Raw genomic sequence first — 18,009 nt, forward strand, 5'->3', positions numbered from 1 at the left:
AGGTGACAGCTTGCCTGGCCTTGCTGGGTCAGCTAAAAGCCCACAAGGCGTTAGATGCTCCCTCACCTCCACCTCATCTCTACCTGCACCGATCTCAGTGAGGTTCACTCTAGGGTGCAGTAACAAGAGCTATGGACGGTCACACAAGAGGTTAAATATGCCCAGAAGGTGGTGAAGGTCTCCAGCAAGCTAAGCACAGCGTGGCATATGCAGCAGCGGGGCGGGCACAGGGCCCCAGCGCGGTGCGGGGACACCCCCGCCATCCTGCTTGCAGTGGCGAGAAGGAAGTGCTGAGGTTTGGTCTTGTGAGGGACACTGGGCTGGGCGCTGGCAGCGCTGCCGGGCTGGTCTCGGGGTCAGTGAAAAGGCGCTAGCATCAGGGCTGGGGACAGTGAAGAACATGAGAAAAATTGGCTAGAAATCAGACATTCGTTTGTGGCTCATTAAAACAGCTGCAGACTTTATGAGCGGCACTTGTCGAAGTCAAAGCAAAGCCAGCTGGTGGTGAGCACTGTGCAGCTATAAATCAGGTCACAAGCAGGTTAAATTCAATCGAGTAGTTTAATAATTCTTCAGGTCAAAGGTCTTATCTTACCAGGTAACAATTTACAGGACACCTAGTTAAGAGTGAAGAGTGGCTGGCTTGGTAAAAGGAGAAAGAATACAATATGTCCCATCTCTGAATAGTTTAATGTTAGCCTCTTTCAATGCAACATATTTTTGGTAAAGACATATTCACTATATTTAACATGATCTCTCTTTAACAGGAAGTTCAGCTGAGCACACTGTCCCCAGAAAGTACACTGCGACTGTAAAGCAACAGAATTTCATAGCAGTAAATCTATTGCACTTTGTGAAGAATAAAATTCTCCTTTGCCTTTCTAGCTCCAGAAGGCAAAGCATCTCGTTGGTTAAGCAAGTTCTTCTCCCTCCAGGCAAAGTCTCTTAATGTTCAGACAGACAACGCCTAACTTTTGTTTGTTTGCTTTTTATTATTACTTGAAACAACAATTGGAAGAGTTTGAGAGAAAAATCTTTCCAGTAGCTGCTGAGAAGTCTCCAAGTTTTGAGTCTAGAAATGAATTTTAGGTGCTATCCAATCACGGTCAACAAATAAATGTACTTATTTCCACATTTCATGAATATGTCCACAAAAGAGCAAGATGAGGTCTCTCTTTGACCAACACTAACACTGTGTGATCAGGTATTACAGGGATGCACTTTATATGTGACAACAGTATACAGACAGGATGGAAATAACACCAATATTATTGCACATGGTGTCTGGGCGAGCATTAAAAACACTGCAATATGTGATGAAAATTCTTTACAGCTTGTTTTCTCTCAGCCCTTTTTCTAGAGTTTGATGTAGCAGCAATATCAATCGACGTACATTGGAGAGCTGGGAGTTGCTGGCATTTGATCCAGGATTTTACAAACATAGCATGCAACATCCACTGTGCGTTCCTCATACATCAGGATGAAGGGATGTTTCTGGAATCAGACAAAAAAACAACAAGGTTACGTTCTCCCTTCTGACACATGCTGGCTACCCCAGATGATAGCCAGCTTAGCTTACCCTTTCGCTTAGCGTATGGATTTGCCAGATGCAAAAACACAGGGCTTGGTGGTGGCTGTAGGACAACATGGCTTTTACATACAGGGAATCTGTATCTTAAATGTGCAGGTACGGAAGTGGGACAGGACTCCAGGAGTGTCAGGAACTGCTGGGCAGGAGGCAGCGAGGGTGCAGTATTAGCAGCACCTGGCTCCTTTGTAGCACGGACATGTACTGAAATATTTTCAAGAGAGGTTTCATCATCAGCCTTGTCAGCAATGCGGAGACAGGAGTGACAGGGAGACATGGCTTGCAGAGGTCAAACAGGAGATCAGGACCCAAACCCAGTTCTCCTGAATCCTGACCCTCTGCTCTGCCCAGGAGGCCACGCTGGCCAGACCCAACTCGGAGCAGCTGGAAAGTAACGACACGGTGACTCTCTGGGCCAGGACACCAGGCAAACTCCTTTTGTATCACACCACCACCATCACGGACCCAGGGCATGGTTTCACACATCCCCTGAAGAGGTGGCTTCCAGATGCCCAGAGCTCCTTGAAGGTGCATGGTTGCCAAGTGTGACTTATCCAACCCAAAAGCATCGCTGCATTCCCTCCTTTAGGACCCCCCACCACAGAGAGGCTCTGCTGGTGTCTTACTCCAGAGCCGTGCTCTTTCAGGTCTCACTTTTGCCTGAGCACTCCCAACCTCATTGTGTGGCCTGTGCATTGGAGGCATTCACATGTGACAGTGCTGGCCAGCAATTCGACAGGGCTCCTGCACGGTACCAGGACCTCATGGCCAGCAGGCATTCACATGTGACAGTGCTGGCCAGCAATTCGACAGGGCTCCTGCACGGTACCAGGACCTCAAGCAAAGGCAGCATTTACATGGCACGTCCAGCATGCTTCTGCCCACTTCAGGGATCACCAATCCACTGCAACGGGGCATTTCCACCATGCTGATCTCCTGTGTTTATGTACAGACACTAATGATCTCGGCCATCGCCATGACCCCAGGCCAGAGACAGTGGCATGGAGGTGGTGCTCCTCCTCAGGCTGTGGAGCTCAACACCCTGCCTTGATGGCCCGAAAGACAAGGAACGACCTTGGACGTGCGACCCAGCCCTGCTGCGTGACTGGCAGAGCCGTGATGGCTGGCGCGGGCAGCCACGCTTTGCACTCACCAGAAGCTCTTTATACTTTGGCCTTTTGGACTCGTCCTTTGTAAGGCTAAAGAAAGCAGAAAGAGAATTAGGAGAAGGTGGGATTGGGGAAATTGTTACAGACATCAAATGCAAATTTTTACAGGACACGATGTTGAATCCACTGCTGTCACGGTGGGACTCACTGCCTTTTGTTTTCTGGAAAAACCATCCTTGTGCTGTGAGTGACCACAGGGACTCCCTCCCTCCCTCCATCCCCACATGGGTGAACAGCAAGTGTGGCCACCAACAAATCCTGCTGGGGCCGGAGCCCAAGAGAGCTGCAAGCGGAACGCCATCCCAACTGCCGCTGCATACGTACGGAAACGGGTTTGACTGCAGCATAACCACAAGTTTTAGGCAGCAGCAACCTGCCTGTCCTCCATCCATAGGGCAGCGGGGCTCAGAGGCAGAGGAGACCCAGCGCTGCCTGCCAGGGCGCAGACGGGGGACACAGGCACCACACCATCGTCTTGGCATGCGTGGGCAGGGGCCAGGGCTGTAGCAGACGGCAGATGGCCAAACTGTTCTGCGGGGCCAGGTCCAGGCTCCAGGGCCCTCCCGGTTCATCCCCAGCACTGGTGGCACATCCAGCGCTGAGCAGGCCCCAGCCGCCGGGAAGGGACAGGAAAGGTGACATGGCTGCCCATGGGCGGCTGGAGGACAGGGGGGCTGGCTGGAAAGCGCTCCCTCCTGCTGGGGCTCCTCTGGCACCTCGACCACCCGCCGGCCGCCTGGCCCCAGCGCAGGGGGACAGCAGGTGGCAGCAAAGGCCACCAAAGCCCCTACAGCAGGGGGGACATGGTGGGGGACAGGAGAGGCAATGGGGACCAGAGGCAGAGGGGCCGCGGGACAGGGCTCAGCAATGGGTGGCACCGCAGCCCCTGCCCTGGGATCCAGAGCTGCACCACTGGGAAGAGAAAGGGCAGATGTAGCACCTTTCCCAAATGAGGGGAGTTAAGTCTAATTCCCAACAGCTGCATTTCCATCCCCACGGGCTCTGGCTGGACCTTTCTCAAGCTCCAGCACTACTACAGTGTGGCCTCAGATTATTCGGAGAAACAGAGAGTAGTTAACGCTGCACGCCCGGCACTGCTCTGTCCTGTGACCTGCCTGCAGAGCTGCGCAGGGGCGGAGAGGGCAGGAAATCCCACGGCTGCTGCACAAACATCCTCGCTTCAGGCTTTTGCTACCCAACAGCAATTCATTTTCTAACCTCAGCGAGTCTGGGGGTTCGAATGGGCTCCTTGCAACGCCTTTAAGGCGACTGGTCAGAACTTCAGCTCACAGACCAAGTTTTGCTCTGAAATTTCCATCCACGCTTTCATAAAGCAGTCATAGAAATCTTTCATTTCTTTTCCAGCTCAACGTGAAGCTGCGTGTCTGGAGTGGCCATTTGCAGCACCAGGTGCCATACAGCTCCTTTGCAGGAACATCTGATCTCCTCCCCAGGCACACCGGACCTCAGGACCTTGCGGCTCTGCCTGCGAGCACAGCTAGCTCTGCAGCTGCCAGCATGAGGCTCCCAAAAGCCAGACACAGAGCTTGGATACTTTGCAAACTCTGGAGCAGAAAGCTGAATCACTGTAAGCAGTTCCAGGAGGAGTGTGACTTCAGATAAGCATCTAACACAGGGAGGTGGGCTGAAGGGGAAAAATGTTCCACCCAGGCATTCACAGCACTGTTGGAATCCAAAGCAAATTCGGGGGGGGGGGATCCCAGAAACTTTTTAACGTTATCAAAAATATCCTTTCCTCACTGATCTATCACGATGAGCAGGCAGCAACACTGCAGGACTCTCTTTCAACATTTTTCCCGACTCTTGAATGCACAAAAATAGAAGATTATTAGATACACAGCAGGGTAATGCCCAGGAGAGTTATGCCATATCCCAGAAATTTTAACGTTATCAAAAATATCCTTTCCTCACTGATCTATCACGATGAGCAGGCAGCAACACTGCAGGACTCTCTTTCAACATTTTTCCCGACTCTTGAATGCACAAAAATAGAAGATTATTAGATACACAGCAGGGTAATGCCCAGGAGAGTTATGCCATCACCTAAAAGCGCAGCCTTTTGGAGACTCACCTGCCTGCTTAGTAACACCAAAGATTACTGTTTGCACTTAACTAAAGGTTATTAAGACAAATATTTACTACAGTGTTGCTATGAAGACATCATAAATATTCCAGGCAGAAGTCAGATTATTTACAAAACCAGATTAAACAAAAACCAGAATTAGACTGAAAACTGCCCCATGCTCTATGCATTGTGGCTGTTCCAGAGCAGCAGGCCCTGGGAGGGGTATATGGGCTGGAAATATGAATTGACCCCATCGGATCCACGGGCCAAAGATGCTGCTGTTTAGCAGAGATGCCACACAGGCTCCTTTGTTGGGTCATCTGGAGCCAAACTCACCAGTGCATACAGGGCAGGAGAGCGAGCTCCTGGCTTTGCAAACTCTGTAATGACACGGCATCTCTACGGAGAACTATGTGGGAAACAAACTATTGCTTGCACTGTACATGGGGAAAACAACTCTGACTTTCTAACCAAGTACTACACCGTTTTTGACTGAAAAATGGGAACTTCTTTTGAGCGGCAAACCATTTTGATGCTCTGTTTTCTGCAGCCCAAAGACAATCACCAGGTCTTCCTTACAGCCAGCTGGAAAAGTGGAACCTGGCCTCCATAAAAATTCCTAATTCTGAAAGAGAATAATATCCAAACCCAAAAAACATCTCCAGCGGATGGAAAACCCTGAAACAAAACCTCTTGAAAGTTAAAATTGTCTAGCGCCAAGTCTTCCTGTGTCACAGAGCTTTGAGATGGACACCAGTGTGCTGGGGATGTCCATCACCTGGGTCTGCCCAGGGCAGGAGGTCCCAGAAGACAAATGCAGGTCACACTGATGGATCTCCTGTGTGCTTCGGTATTAGGTTAACGAAATTATGTTGACCTCCTTTCACGTTTTGATAGAAAAATACTTCATCAGAAAATTCACAATCAGTCCTTAACCTAAGCAAGACCACACACACGTGGCAGGCAGACAGACTGCCCCAAGCCCCTCCTGCACAAACACTGCACACTCTCCATCTAAGGCTAACCGCACTGCAGAGGCCCTGCCCTACAGAAAACCATCTCTAGCCTTGATCTTGACATACGATTGACACGACATGAAGCCAACAACCAAGCAAGCCACCCGTTACAGGTCCTGACAGTGACCGTGCTGAGAAGAACTGAGCGGGGAGGCTCCTGGCCTTGCCAGGCAAAAGGCAGAACAGTACCGATCCTCTGCCTAACCTCGACACAATACCGCCAGGTGTCTCAGGCTTCTGCCTGCAGAAGAAAGGGCAAACAGCAGGTCTGTCCCAAGGCTGTGTCATACCAAGGAACAAGATACACAGGCCAGGCCCTTACCTGGTCATGCAAACCTCCTGCCATGGGTCTTACCAACCTCTGAGAGTCTGTGCTCAGGAGAGGCATTTCTCCTCATCCCTTCCCTGAAGAGCAGTTTCCAAAGGTCTGCCCATAAGCCCCCACCCAGACAAGTCTCCCATCACCTCCAAACCAGTGAAATGTGGAAGGTCCTCACCCTCACGTTGGTACAGGAATGTGAAACTAAGCTAGGAAGTGCTTGGCATGTGACCCTTGCCAAATACCTAGCAATGACAAAACAAGCCAACTCCAAGTGCTTTCAGTAGGAAACACTTACCACAAGTTGACGAAGTTGATGAAACTTGGGGAGAACTCCCTTTCCTCTGAGTTACTCAGCTGCGGTGGGTCTCCTTTTACTACTTGTGTCAACTGGTCAAACACACTGTTCCACTTGGGGTAGGGGAATCGCCCTGTGGCCAGCTCATACTGCAGAGAGACAGCAACAGCACCAGGCAGGTTACACAAGATGATAAGTTCAATCAGGGTAAGAAAATGTCTGCAAGGACCCTGAAGCCCCCAAAAGGAAGACTAAGATGAGATTCTTCATCCCATTCCCTATACGAAGCTCAGCTGAGAGAAGAGGAAGGAAAGTTTTACCCAATAGTAAGTTCTGCTGCCTACGTTAGGAGCACCTCCAGATTTAACCTGGCTATGCCATGCTTTCACTGACTATAAAATGAACCAATGCTCTTACCAAGGTGTTCAAAAGTAGGAGAGTAAAATCCTCCAGTCCCTTCCCAAACATCCTAACAACCACTAGAGAAAACGGATAATGAGAATCACACAATCATAGAATATCTCAAGTTGGAAGGGACCCATAAGGATCATCGAGTCCAACTCCCTGCTCCTCGCAGGACAACGAAAATGAGCATTTTAAAACGCCAGTGGGGAAGACAGAAGCTACTGGTTCATACTTATTCCTTCTGCCTTCTCTTCTATTTCACCATCTCGAGAAGGGAAGATCTCTTCAGTTTATCAATGTGTGCGCCCAGCAGTGCTGCGGTTAAGCCAGAGAGGAATCAGCAACTGGGATCCAGGATTAACTGAAGTCTTCTGCACAGCCAAAGTACACCAGATGCCAGGGCTGTGAGAAGCTTATTTACACAGACTGGATGCTCTGTTCTGCACCACCACACTCACCATCCCTTCTCATCTGAGATTTTGAAAACAAAATTCATTTATGATCCAACACCTCTTCCCTGCTCACATCTCCTTCTCTACAAAACATAGCTGCAGCTAAATGTGTCCTCAGGGGTTCAGGAGAGCCATCTGCCCTGAAGGGATTTATATTGTTTCTGAGCCAGGAGGTGCCCACTTCAATCACAACATGCAAATGCTTCACCGCAGCAGAGCTGGGCTTTGCTTCAAGCACGTGTTTGACACCAACCAACTCCATCACACTGCAAAGTGCACCAAGGCTACCCACCAGGAAAGTACCGCGCAGCAGAGGGTTTAAACCCCACTCACTTACCAATGTAATTCCCAAGCTCCAGACATCTGAGCGGACATCATAGCCTTGCCTGGATGCACTGGGATCTATCCTTTCAGGCTGAAACAGGAAGAAGGACCAGTCAAACACTGTGCCATGCAGGAAGGAATGAGAAGCATCGGCAAACTTAGAAAAAACTCTAAGTTCGTCCTGCTGGGCAGAGCCTGGCACAGCTCTAGAGGCAAACTTGTTGCTAGGGCAGACGTCCAACCCCAGCAGAGAAACATCTTAAGGAATGAAACACTGATTTCATTCAGGTATAGTGTAAAAGGTGATCTGAAACGGCAATTCAGCACAGTCCAATCCTTTTTTTTTTTTCCTTTTGAACAAGCAGCTTGAATAATTGTTACTGTCTTTTATTTAGGTTTATTTAACTTCAGGATCTCTTTAACACAAAGTCTTGCTTTCTCTGTTTTTACAGCAAAGTTGTCCCTAGGGAATCATAAGAACTGGAATAAACATCTTCTCATCCACCAGCCCGGGGAACTGAGGTTTAGCAGCATCTATCAGACGTCTTCTTCCCAACTGTCTGCTGGTTGCTAAACCTCAGGAGGTATTAAAAACAATGCACTTTAAGAACAGCTCTTCTTTACAAGGTTTTGGGCATCCCTTGAAGGCAACCATGATGTTACAAGGTCTTCAGACATCCAAAAAGTTTTCCATAGAAAACAATATCAAGCCAGACATGGGTAATTTGCACCTAAGAGCGAGTTATCCAGAGCAGCACAAAACATCTTTATGCTTTGCATGTCATCTTTATGAAAAACCTCAATTCTGCCTTCTTTTGTTAAAAATGTAATAATTAAAACATCAAAAGAAACAGGGTCTCATTCAGTTTTGACTACAACAATAATAGAGAGACTTGAATTGCAGTAAAACACTAAATTATCAGGTACAGGAAATACTATGAAAGCCCTGGTTGCTTTGTAAGCTACATTTTAATACAATTTCATGGCAGATGCTGGCTGAAGAGTGCCATGCAATGAATGAAGTCCCTTAGTGCAACCTCAACCCTCCAGTGGACCATTGCATGAGAAGGCTACCACGTTCCCACAATACCTCCCAGCCCCCAAACCCTCATGGCATTTCTGGTTGCTCTGCCATGCTGCCAGCTCTCCTCTTTGCACCCCGTCACTTACATGTGGCTGCCCCAGCTGTGATTGCTTCCAGACCTCTCCCATTCCCTCAGTCACCAGGATCTTCTCCAACAAGGAAACTTGCCCAGGCCACCACCCATGCATACCCACATAGAGAAGGGAGAAGAAGTTTCTACCGAGCTTCAGTGGTTCTACATGTGGCTTCTCCTACAACCTTCTTGTGTCCACTACTCCTCAGTACATGGTATATTGCCTTCCCAGTGCCACTGATGTGTTTTATCATCCTTACTTCCAGTTACAGTATCTGCTTTGGAACAGGCTAGCTTCAAAGGCAGTACCCTGAACATGCTGCCTTTCCCACCCTCCTAGGTCTGCCCTTCACTTTGCTTTCTTATCCTTTGGTTATGGTTTCCATTCATCTTAAGATCATGTATTAGTTATTCCTCTCATGACTTGGATGGACTTTTCAATAATTCTGGTGGGAAGGCATGCAAAATAATAAAATTACTAAAATTAAACTCTCTTAAACCTACCATCAGCCCTTCACATGTTCATTTTGTAGCTCAGTCAAAACCAATCACATTTATATTGCAGGTAAACCCATGCTCCTACCTGCTCACAACCCAGCATCCTGCCTTTGCTGGATGAGCTCAGTCACATACACCATATCAACAGACCACCAAATCAGCTGATAAGGAATTACTAGCTAATACAAGTATACGTTTCTTTAAATATGGGGAACAGAAATGTAATGACAACTTCTCCACCATTTTGTAGCTGAGACAGTGGGAAAAGTGCATGAAAACAGCAAGAGGGGTGAGGATCTGAATGGAAAATGGGTATTCCCAGTCCCTGCTACTTGCTTATTTGAGGGGAGGATGGTTTGATAAGCAGCGAGCATTCAGGATGTGGATGCTCTTGGATGTTTCAGGAGGTTACTGGACATTTCAGTAAGAAGCAAAATGTCTCAAGGAGAAGCCCATGGGTGAGCATTTGTATGAAATGTCATACATTTCATATTTTGCTTCTTAAAAGAAGCAAAACGTCTCAAGGAGAAGCCCATGGGTGAGCATTGGCTCACACTCAGGCTCAGGAAGGACAAGAGGAGCTCAGACTTACAAATTGAAGCTGTCCTCTGCTTAGAAGTAACACATGGAATAACATTACCTTATGGGTACAAAAAAAGTCCAAATGCTCTCAGTGATATATTTCTGTGAACAGTCCAAAATATTCATGAGAAAGCAAATGGAAAACGCCAGCACTAGGAAGGTGGATATCAGAACATGGCATCAACAACAGACCAGCATTAGATGTGGCACGGCAGGCACCTCCTCTGTCCCCGCGTACAGAATGTTACAGGCTGAAAAGAAGTTTCCAGGGACTCTCATCAATCACGCTCATGAGTGATGCTGTGTCTACCCTGCCCTGTCTCAATGCCACGGGCAGCATGATGGACCTGCCCCTCCCCAACAGCCTTGTTTGCCTATGGCCCCCACACAGCCTCTCCAGCATTCCCGGGTCTCAGGCACCAGAAGAGCCAGACTCCATCAGCCCAGAGGCACAGCCGGTACCATGCTGCTGTGATGGCAGCCCTGCAACACCAGTCCTGCCTTCCCTCTGTGCAAAGCTCTCATTGCATCCTCTTGCCTCCAGCCCCTCCTGCCAGACACTGGTGGCTCCTCCTGCCTTCTTGGTTCCAGCAGCCAGCAGCAAGAATGGGTGTGAAGCACATCAAGCTATCCCTTCCCTGTCCCTCAGGCACAGCAACGTTGTGGCCAGCAGGACGAGATTGTCCCCCTCTGCTCCGCTCTGGTGAGACCCCACCCAGAGCCCTGCGTGCAGCTCTGGGGTTCCCAGCACAGGAAAGACACCGACCTGTTGGAGCGGGTCCAGAGAAGGGTCACAAAAATGATCAGGGGGATGGAACACCTCTCCTGTGAAGAAAGGCTGAGAGAGTTGGGGTTGTTCAGCCTGGAGAAGAGAAGGCTCCAGGGAGACCTTATTGCAGCCTATCAGTACTTAAAGGGGGCTTGTAAGAAAGACAGAGAAAGACTTTTTACCAGGGTCTGTAGTGACAGGACAAGGGGCAACAGCTTTAAACTGAAAGAGGGTAGATTTAGATTAGATATAAGGAAGAAATTCTTCACTATGAGGGTGGTGAGGCACTGGAACAGGTTGCCCAGAGAAGTTGTGGATGCCCCCTCATTGGAAGCGATCAAGGTCAGGTTGGACGGGGCTTTGAGCAACCTGATCTAGTGAGTAGCAGGGAGGGCTGGACTAGATGATCTTTGAAGGTCCCTTCCAACCCAAACCATTCTGAGGTTCTATGGTTCTATCAATGCTACCTGTGCTGCAGGCCACTATGGACCACTGCCCCACAGTGAGGCAGCTCTCTTGGGGCATGGGCGCCATCCATGCCAGGCCATAAGCATTTTGGCAATACAAGATGGATTCCACAGCTGACACGTACCTTCCCACTATGAAAATCAGAGTCACTTCGCAGGAACAAGGACCACCCTATGACAAGAGACTGTCTCTTTAGTCCCACACACACCACCGTGGGGCATGCCACGCATGCGACGGATGCTGGTGTGCAGAAACAGCAGGGGATGGCCCAGCCCTGCACGCTGCTGGAGATATATCATGACGTCTGCAGGGTGCCACCAAGGACCAGCCAAGCACAGGGCCACACAAAATTATGCGGATGCTGGCCTTGCCAGCACCAGGACTCCCACACCACAGATCCATAGGGATCTCACAGCAGAGCAGAGCAGTTCACAGACCGCAGAAGAAGGACTTGCTTTCCATGCAGCACAGTGAATTACAGGACTGCATGGAGAGCAGGTATTTTGGGCAGGGCTTGAAGTACTAAAAGGCTGTGTGTTACAGGAACTGGTGAGGTAGGTGGCACTGGTGAGACAGAGCTTCTCGTCTGAAGCACCCACGCAGGGGCAGCCTGCTACTGCAACCGAGCAGAGCGCGGACAGAACAACAGGGTCTTGGCCCTAGACCGTGGTGGCACAGTTAAAGGGAAAGCAGGATGGACCAAAATAAATCCCGTCTAAATACAGAGCAGAAAGAATCCTGGGAATTTTCCATGTAGATGACATGGGAGCAATTAACACCAATGAAGGAAGAGTCAGCATGTCACACTCTGGGGACCTGGAACGAGAGCTGCAGACAAAGCCTGGCTCGTGCCAGGTGTCCTTCTAACACCAAGCGCAAGCAAGGAAAGGAAATGGCTGAGATGGAGACCCACCACTGGATGTGCTGATGGTGTGAAGAGGCAGGGTATGAATGCATCAAAGAAGGGTGCAGGCTGCCATGGGGCTTCTCTCCATTTCAGTGTCCACCTAAGCACCAGCATCTTGACTGAAAAACGAGCAGAAGTGGGCAGCACTGATCCTCCCCCTCCTCCAAACCCCCAGCTAACCAAACACAGGCAATGCGGGTGTGACACAAGGACAGATGCACACACGACTCCCTACAGTATTCAGCTGTTTCATGTTGCTAAAGAGCAAAGTAGCATTTCTGGGAAAACCCAAGTCTTGAAGCTCAGATCTCGATTTTCACTGGTTATATAATCAGGGAATTTTATCCGACATGCCCTGCAAATTCAAAACTGCCTACATGTCATTAAAATGTACATAACAAATTCTTATTTGCTACTTAGGCCAATGCATCCCTAAACTAAAAGAAAATAAAACATTACCAGGAGTGAAGAACGACCAGAAAGAGCTAAATTTTTGCAATACAAAAAGCAGAACAAAATCTACACGATACAAACTCTCCCTCTGTCCAACCACAGGAACAGATGGGTGCGAGATGGAAGCTGCCAGCCTCCATTGGAGACTATCTTCTCGCACTAAAAAAGGTGTGAAATGAAGTCCAGGGACCTCCCTGGCTTTGGCCCATGGTGGGAGCATGGTAAAGCACTGCACATCTGGAAGCAGGGCTGTGCGGGCTGCAGCTGCAGCGTCATCTGCACCAAGTTCAGCTGCAAACCACACAGTGAGCTACGAACCGGGGCAGCCAGAGTTAACAGACCTTCACTGCTCTCACACGAACTGAATACGAGTCTTGCACGCAAGAGCCGCAGCTCCCTAGCACGCTATTCTGCTGCTGTGTTAACCAAAATACCACATGTGTATTTGTTTAGGGACGCTAAGACAAAAATGCCATCTCCCCTGTGGTGGTGACCCCATTACCGTGGCTTTCTCGTTTGGACGGCAGTGCCCTGCGAGGGGCTCGGCAAGTGCTCGCAGAGAGAAGCATCTGTCACTGCCCAAGTGACTTGGCTCTTGGGGCCAACTCCAAACTGAAGCCACAGCAAGGAGGGGAGCGATGTCTCTGAACAGCTGCCTGCAGGGTTGTGCAACAGCAATGGAAACCATCTTTAGGACCATAAATAACTAGTTTGGGAAATTCTTCTGCTGTTCAGTAAAGGAAAATGTTGTCACTCACTTTTCGCATTGCTGTATTTCTCAAGAATATTCCTACAGTGAAAAGCAAGTTGTTCTTCCTTCAGGGCTCTCCCCTGCACAGGCTTCTCGCACACTCAATCAGAGCACGGAGCGATGGCCAGCGTCAGCGTCACAACACGGCCCAGGCTGGGACACAAGCGATGGGCACAAAGCAGGGCAGGTGAGGAGGCACTGACTCTCTGGATTCTTGGACCTGCGTCTCCTGTCTCCTCCTCCCCCAGAGCACGAGAATGCTGCGTGCAGCTCCCTCTCATCTGCTCACTGAGACCTCCAAACATTTATTCCTGCAAGCCCCTTCCCTGACTTCTCTACAGGGCCGGGCTGGCAGTTCAGACCCTGTAAGGCTGAGGAAGAGCCTGACCGCTCACCTCCCCAGGAGATGCTCACCACCAACCCTGTGGACATGACCACCATCTCCCAGAAAAGAGGCAGTCCTGCTCCGTGAGGTGACTGTCCTCGGGGGGACTCACCGGGCTGGTTCTCGAGCAGACCTCAGTGCCCAAGATGCAGCCCTACAGTAGATGCGGGAGCTCCAAACAGATGTGAACATCCATCCACTCCTCGTGGCTGGTGTTACTGCTCTGCTCTACGGGAAGTTTTGGAGGCTCTCCCTTAGGTGACACCAATCTCCCTTTGGTGACACCAAATTCTTCTACTGGCTGCTAAGGAGGTCAGGTGTCTAATTTTATGTGGATCTCGATTTTTATGCGCAGTGAAGCCTAATAAGCTTTCTGGATCTCCTCCTGGGCACGTAGGGGCTCACAGAAGGTGACCTCAGTGCTGCAAAAGCCTCGGTCTAAGCACAGATGTGAGTCATTCACACGAGCAAGTGAGGCATCACAGTCACACTGTGCTGGGTAAAGTCTTTTCTAAGGTTATACCCCTCCTCTCCAGTACTAGCTGACCGATGAAAAAGCTGTTAACACTTCATTTTCTCTGGGCCTGTATCGCAGCGCCAATCGCTACAGGGGTCGTGCAGCATCCTATGCAGCAGCCTACCCTGGTTTTCGGAGGAGACACAGCTCCTCAGCCAGGGTGTGATGCAGCAGAGCAAAGGACACACAGCGTGATGGGTGGAAAAGCTGACAGGGAAGTGGAGAACATGAGTTCTTCTGTCTCTGCTGGCTAGGTGGACCTGCCGCTTCCCCCTGCTCCTCACTCCACCACCTCTAGGATAGCAGCACTAACACTGTCTCTGTGTGCACCACTTCTACACCTACATAGGAGATAAGAATAATATTGTCAAAAAATACTTCAGCCAAAATACTCATCCCTGCTTAGACTTTTGAATTCAGACATTCCTTCCAAAATCCCCTCTGTTCCTTGATTTCCTGTCCCTCCCCCTCACCCAGGTCAGCCACGAAGCCCACGGCTGCACAGAGATTATCAGCAGAGATCATGTTTCTAGAGAATGGCCTTTCCTCCCCTCCTATTTCCTTTACAAATTTACTCTGAGAGAATGTTTCATTTAAAAACTTCTCCAGCAGCATTTTCCAGGTGGAGACGCTGGTTTCCGTTCGCATGGGACTACCATCCCCTCCCAGCTGGCTTCCCTAACAGCGTTTGAATGCCTCAATCTCAACAGCAAGAAGATTGCAGGAAAGTGATGGACTGGTGGACAGGGGACACTTGCTAGGCACAGAAAGATTGGCAGGAACATTAATGAAGGCAACAAGGTCCCGTTGGGCTTGGCACAGCGTATTCTCGATGACCTTATTCGTCTTGTTAAAAAAGGTAAATGTGTGGCTGTAATAAACTTGGGACTAGTGCGGTGCATTGTCTGGACTGCAACTAAATCAAGCATCAATAATTTGCATTAGTAAATTGCTTCACTGATAGAGTTCAGAGTGTAACTGTTGTTAAAAGGACTCTATTGAGTGGGAAAGACAGGATTTATAATGGGACCTCAAAAGTGACCTTCCTCGGCCTACTGCTAATAATATCCAAGAAAATATAAAATTAGTGCTGCTAAATTCTGCATATTATAAAAATATTGCTAGTGTGACAAATAAGGGTTCCTGAAGAACTAGTGTGATTTGAATGTTTGGTAAGCTGGGCTCTGGCTGGATGCTGACTCACTCAGCCAGACACAGAAAAAGCAGCACTCTGAGGTGACAGACAGGCTCCTAGAAAAGGACAGGAAAGCATGAAATCCCAGAGGAGCATCACGATTAAAGGCGTGTAGCTGGGGCGACGTGCTAGGAACCGCTGCTCTTGTTATATACTCCACAGGTGAGACAAACACTGGAAGTTTGCTCAATTTCAGGGTCTACACGTTTGTAAAAGGATGCTAAAAAAACGGGGGGTTTATAGCACAGCCGTAAAATACAATCCAATCTGCCTTAAGGACATAAGCTGCTCAGTCACTAATCTCCTCAAAGAAAAGTTTAAGAGGTGACTACATCAGAGTCAGAAAGTACCTACTGGGGAAAGAGGCTGTGGCAAGTAAAGGACTCCTTAATTCTACAAACGAGGTAGAAACAAGAGCCCACAGCCATCTATTAAAACAAGACTTACTCATATTAAAAAAATGGTATTAGGAGCATAATTAATGACTAGGACAACGTCATGGGCACTAGGGTAGATTCTCCAGCACCTGAAGAGGCATCTTTAACACAGGACTTTGGAGGTCTTCTCCGTCTGGCATTGTTTTGGAAGGCCACCCGTACCCCAGAGCTTGACGCATCCCCTCAATGCCATCCCCACCGCTGCTCCCAAGAACTGTATTAGATTAACAGGGCCAAGCTCTGGAGAGGCAGCAGTTTTGGAGGGCTCTACGGTATCGTTTCAGCCCCGCTAAGTAACTTTGTCACAGAACCTCACTGAGGGCCTGCAATTTTGGTGGGGATGCTCTAGAAGTCCTTGAAGTAGTTAGTTACAAAAGACTGAATTGCAGGGAGCCCAGTTATTTTTCCACAGCCTTAATGCCTAACCAACAGGCAGGCTTTCAAACACATACTGAAAAGAAAAGGAGTCCAGAAGGAAGCAGTGCAAGGGGACAACTTCTGATCCTAGAGGACTCTATGATGCAGCAGAGAAAGGGAACCAAGAGAGGGTGTCTACAGATGAAGTTACCCACATCCTAACCAGAAATCAAGCATAACAAAATGCAGATGGTCATCAGCAAAGTTGAGTCATCATGTGGCAGCTCAGATAGGGCCAGACTGGAGTCACTAGCAGTTTGAGCCTTAAAATCTGGTTTCTCTTTCTTAAAGATCTCTTCCATTCAACCAGAAGCACAACCTGTCTGGGCACAGGATCAGGAAGCTTCCCTGGCTGCATTCAATCGGCTGTCCTTCTGGCCTCATCATCCGTGAAAGTTTGCACTTGCAAAGCACAGCCCTCACCCCCCAGGTCCAGTCCTGACCCTGATCCTTCCCATATTACGGGAAATAGGAGCTTTTGCACTCCACGAACGCTTGAATACCTGGTCCTGAACAAGGCGGTGTGACCTGCTCCTACCACGGCCCTCGTGCCCTGCCTGCTTGACTGCTGAGGGTCATGCTGCAGCAGCAGGGAATGGATGGAGGAGGTGGAGGCCGGACTTGGTTGCATCCAGACGGCAGCGGCAGGGTAGCCGCCGGGAGAGGCTGGTGCTGCCAAGCGGCTCCAGCCATCTCCCAGCCTGCGCTGAGCGTGTGGCAGGCATGCAGGGCGCTCCCACACTTGGTAGGAAAAAGCTCAGCACAGGGGTGGAGAGTCCCCCTGCAAATCCCCATGGGTCGTCCTTAAGCAGAATCCCCCCCCAGCCTCACCCGCACGAGCGGCGAGAGCCGAACAGGCTCAGGGAGGACGGGAGGAAGGCTCACACCCACAGACCTGGGACCTGCACAACCCTTCGCTCCCTCTCCCCACACCTGACCCTGCCCTAAGGAGCCTTGCCCATCCCTCTCTGCGTCTTCACTGCCCTGATGATCACGTTCTCCTATTTGTGGCTTCCAGTTAGCCTTCTTGTAGCTAATCACAGCAGCGGGGGCTACCCTGGGCTGCTCCAGCACAGCCAGCCATGCCCCACACAGGGCAAACCCACGGCAAGCAGGAGCTGCCTGCTGTTTCCAGCTGAACCTCCAATGCCTCCTGAGGGCAACTGTCACCCAAACCTGACTTTCAGGCACTTCCCACGTCAATCCTAGTGACCAAAATGACTTTTTTCCACCTTTTAATATTCTCCTCCACAAAACTCACATCCTGTCCACAATGCTTCTGGCCAAGTGGTCTGCTTACACAGGCGGCTGCTGACACGTTTCCCCACGTTTACATAAACTGCCTGTGCAGATGAGCGTCTAAATGGGTGAGGAGGAAAATCCCTTCCCACCGCGTCCCCACCGGCAGGACGGGGGTGGAAGTGCCGACGCACAGACAGGAGCTCAGCCCTGTGGCGGAGCCGCTTGGCGCGGGCTCTGCACCGCGTGATGTAAGGAGCTAAGTTTGGACAGGAGAAGTCCCACGCTGGGCGAACCTCACGGATGATTTTAGCCGGTGAATGAGTAAGTGGAGGTTATGTTCTCAGCTGAAACCCCTGAAGCACGCGGGTGACAGCAGCAGCACACAAGCGGGGAGGGCTGCACTCAGAGCTCAGGCATCTCCCTCGGCATTTGCTACGCTGCGGGCGGCAGAGCCTGGATCCAGTCCATGCTGCTCGCAGAGGGACGGTGCCGCATGTCTCCCAGTCTCCTCCCAAATTTGTTTTCTCAGTCATAAAAATTATGGCTGGGTGCCAAGTTTCGGGGGGCGGAGGGA

General features: G+C 49.8%; 1 protein-coding gene across 1 annotated transcript in view; it reads right to left on the reverse strand.

Annotated features, from left to right (window-relative positions):
* Positions 1 to 542: 542 nt before the first annotated feature.
* The window catches only part of MAP2K4 (mitogen-activated protein kinase kinase 4), a 64,083-nt gene continuing 46,616 nt past the window's right edge, over positions 543 to 18,009 (reverse strand). Inside the window, exons 7-10 of the mRNA XM_009280182.1 lie at positions 7,671 to 7,748; positions 6,477 to 6,625; positions 2,742 to 2,787; positions 543 to 1,494 (exon numbers count right to left, since the gene is read on the reverse strand). Coding sequence (XP_009278457.1) covers positions 1,381 to 1,494; positions 2,742 to 2,787; positions 6,477 to 6,625; positions 7,671 to 7,748 — 387 coding nt within the window. The 3' untranslated portion in view covers positions 543 to 1,380. The remainder of the gene's footprint in view (positions 1,495 to 2,741; positions 2,788 to 6,476; positions 6,626 to 7,670; positions 7,749 to 18,009) is intronic.

Source organism: Aptenodytes forsteri, unplaced genomic scaffold (genome assembly GCF_000699145.1).
Source record: "Aptenodytes forsteri isolate BGI_AS27 unplaced genomic scaffold, ASM69914v1 Scaffold707, whole genome shotgun sequence".
In the NCBI taxonomy this organism is placed as follows: Eukaryota; Metazoa; Chordata; class Aves; order Sphenisciformes; family Spheniscidae; genus Aptenodytes; species Aptenodytes forsteri.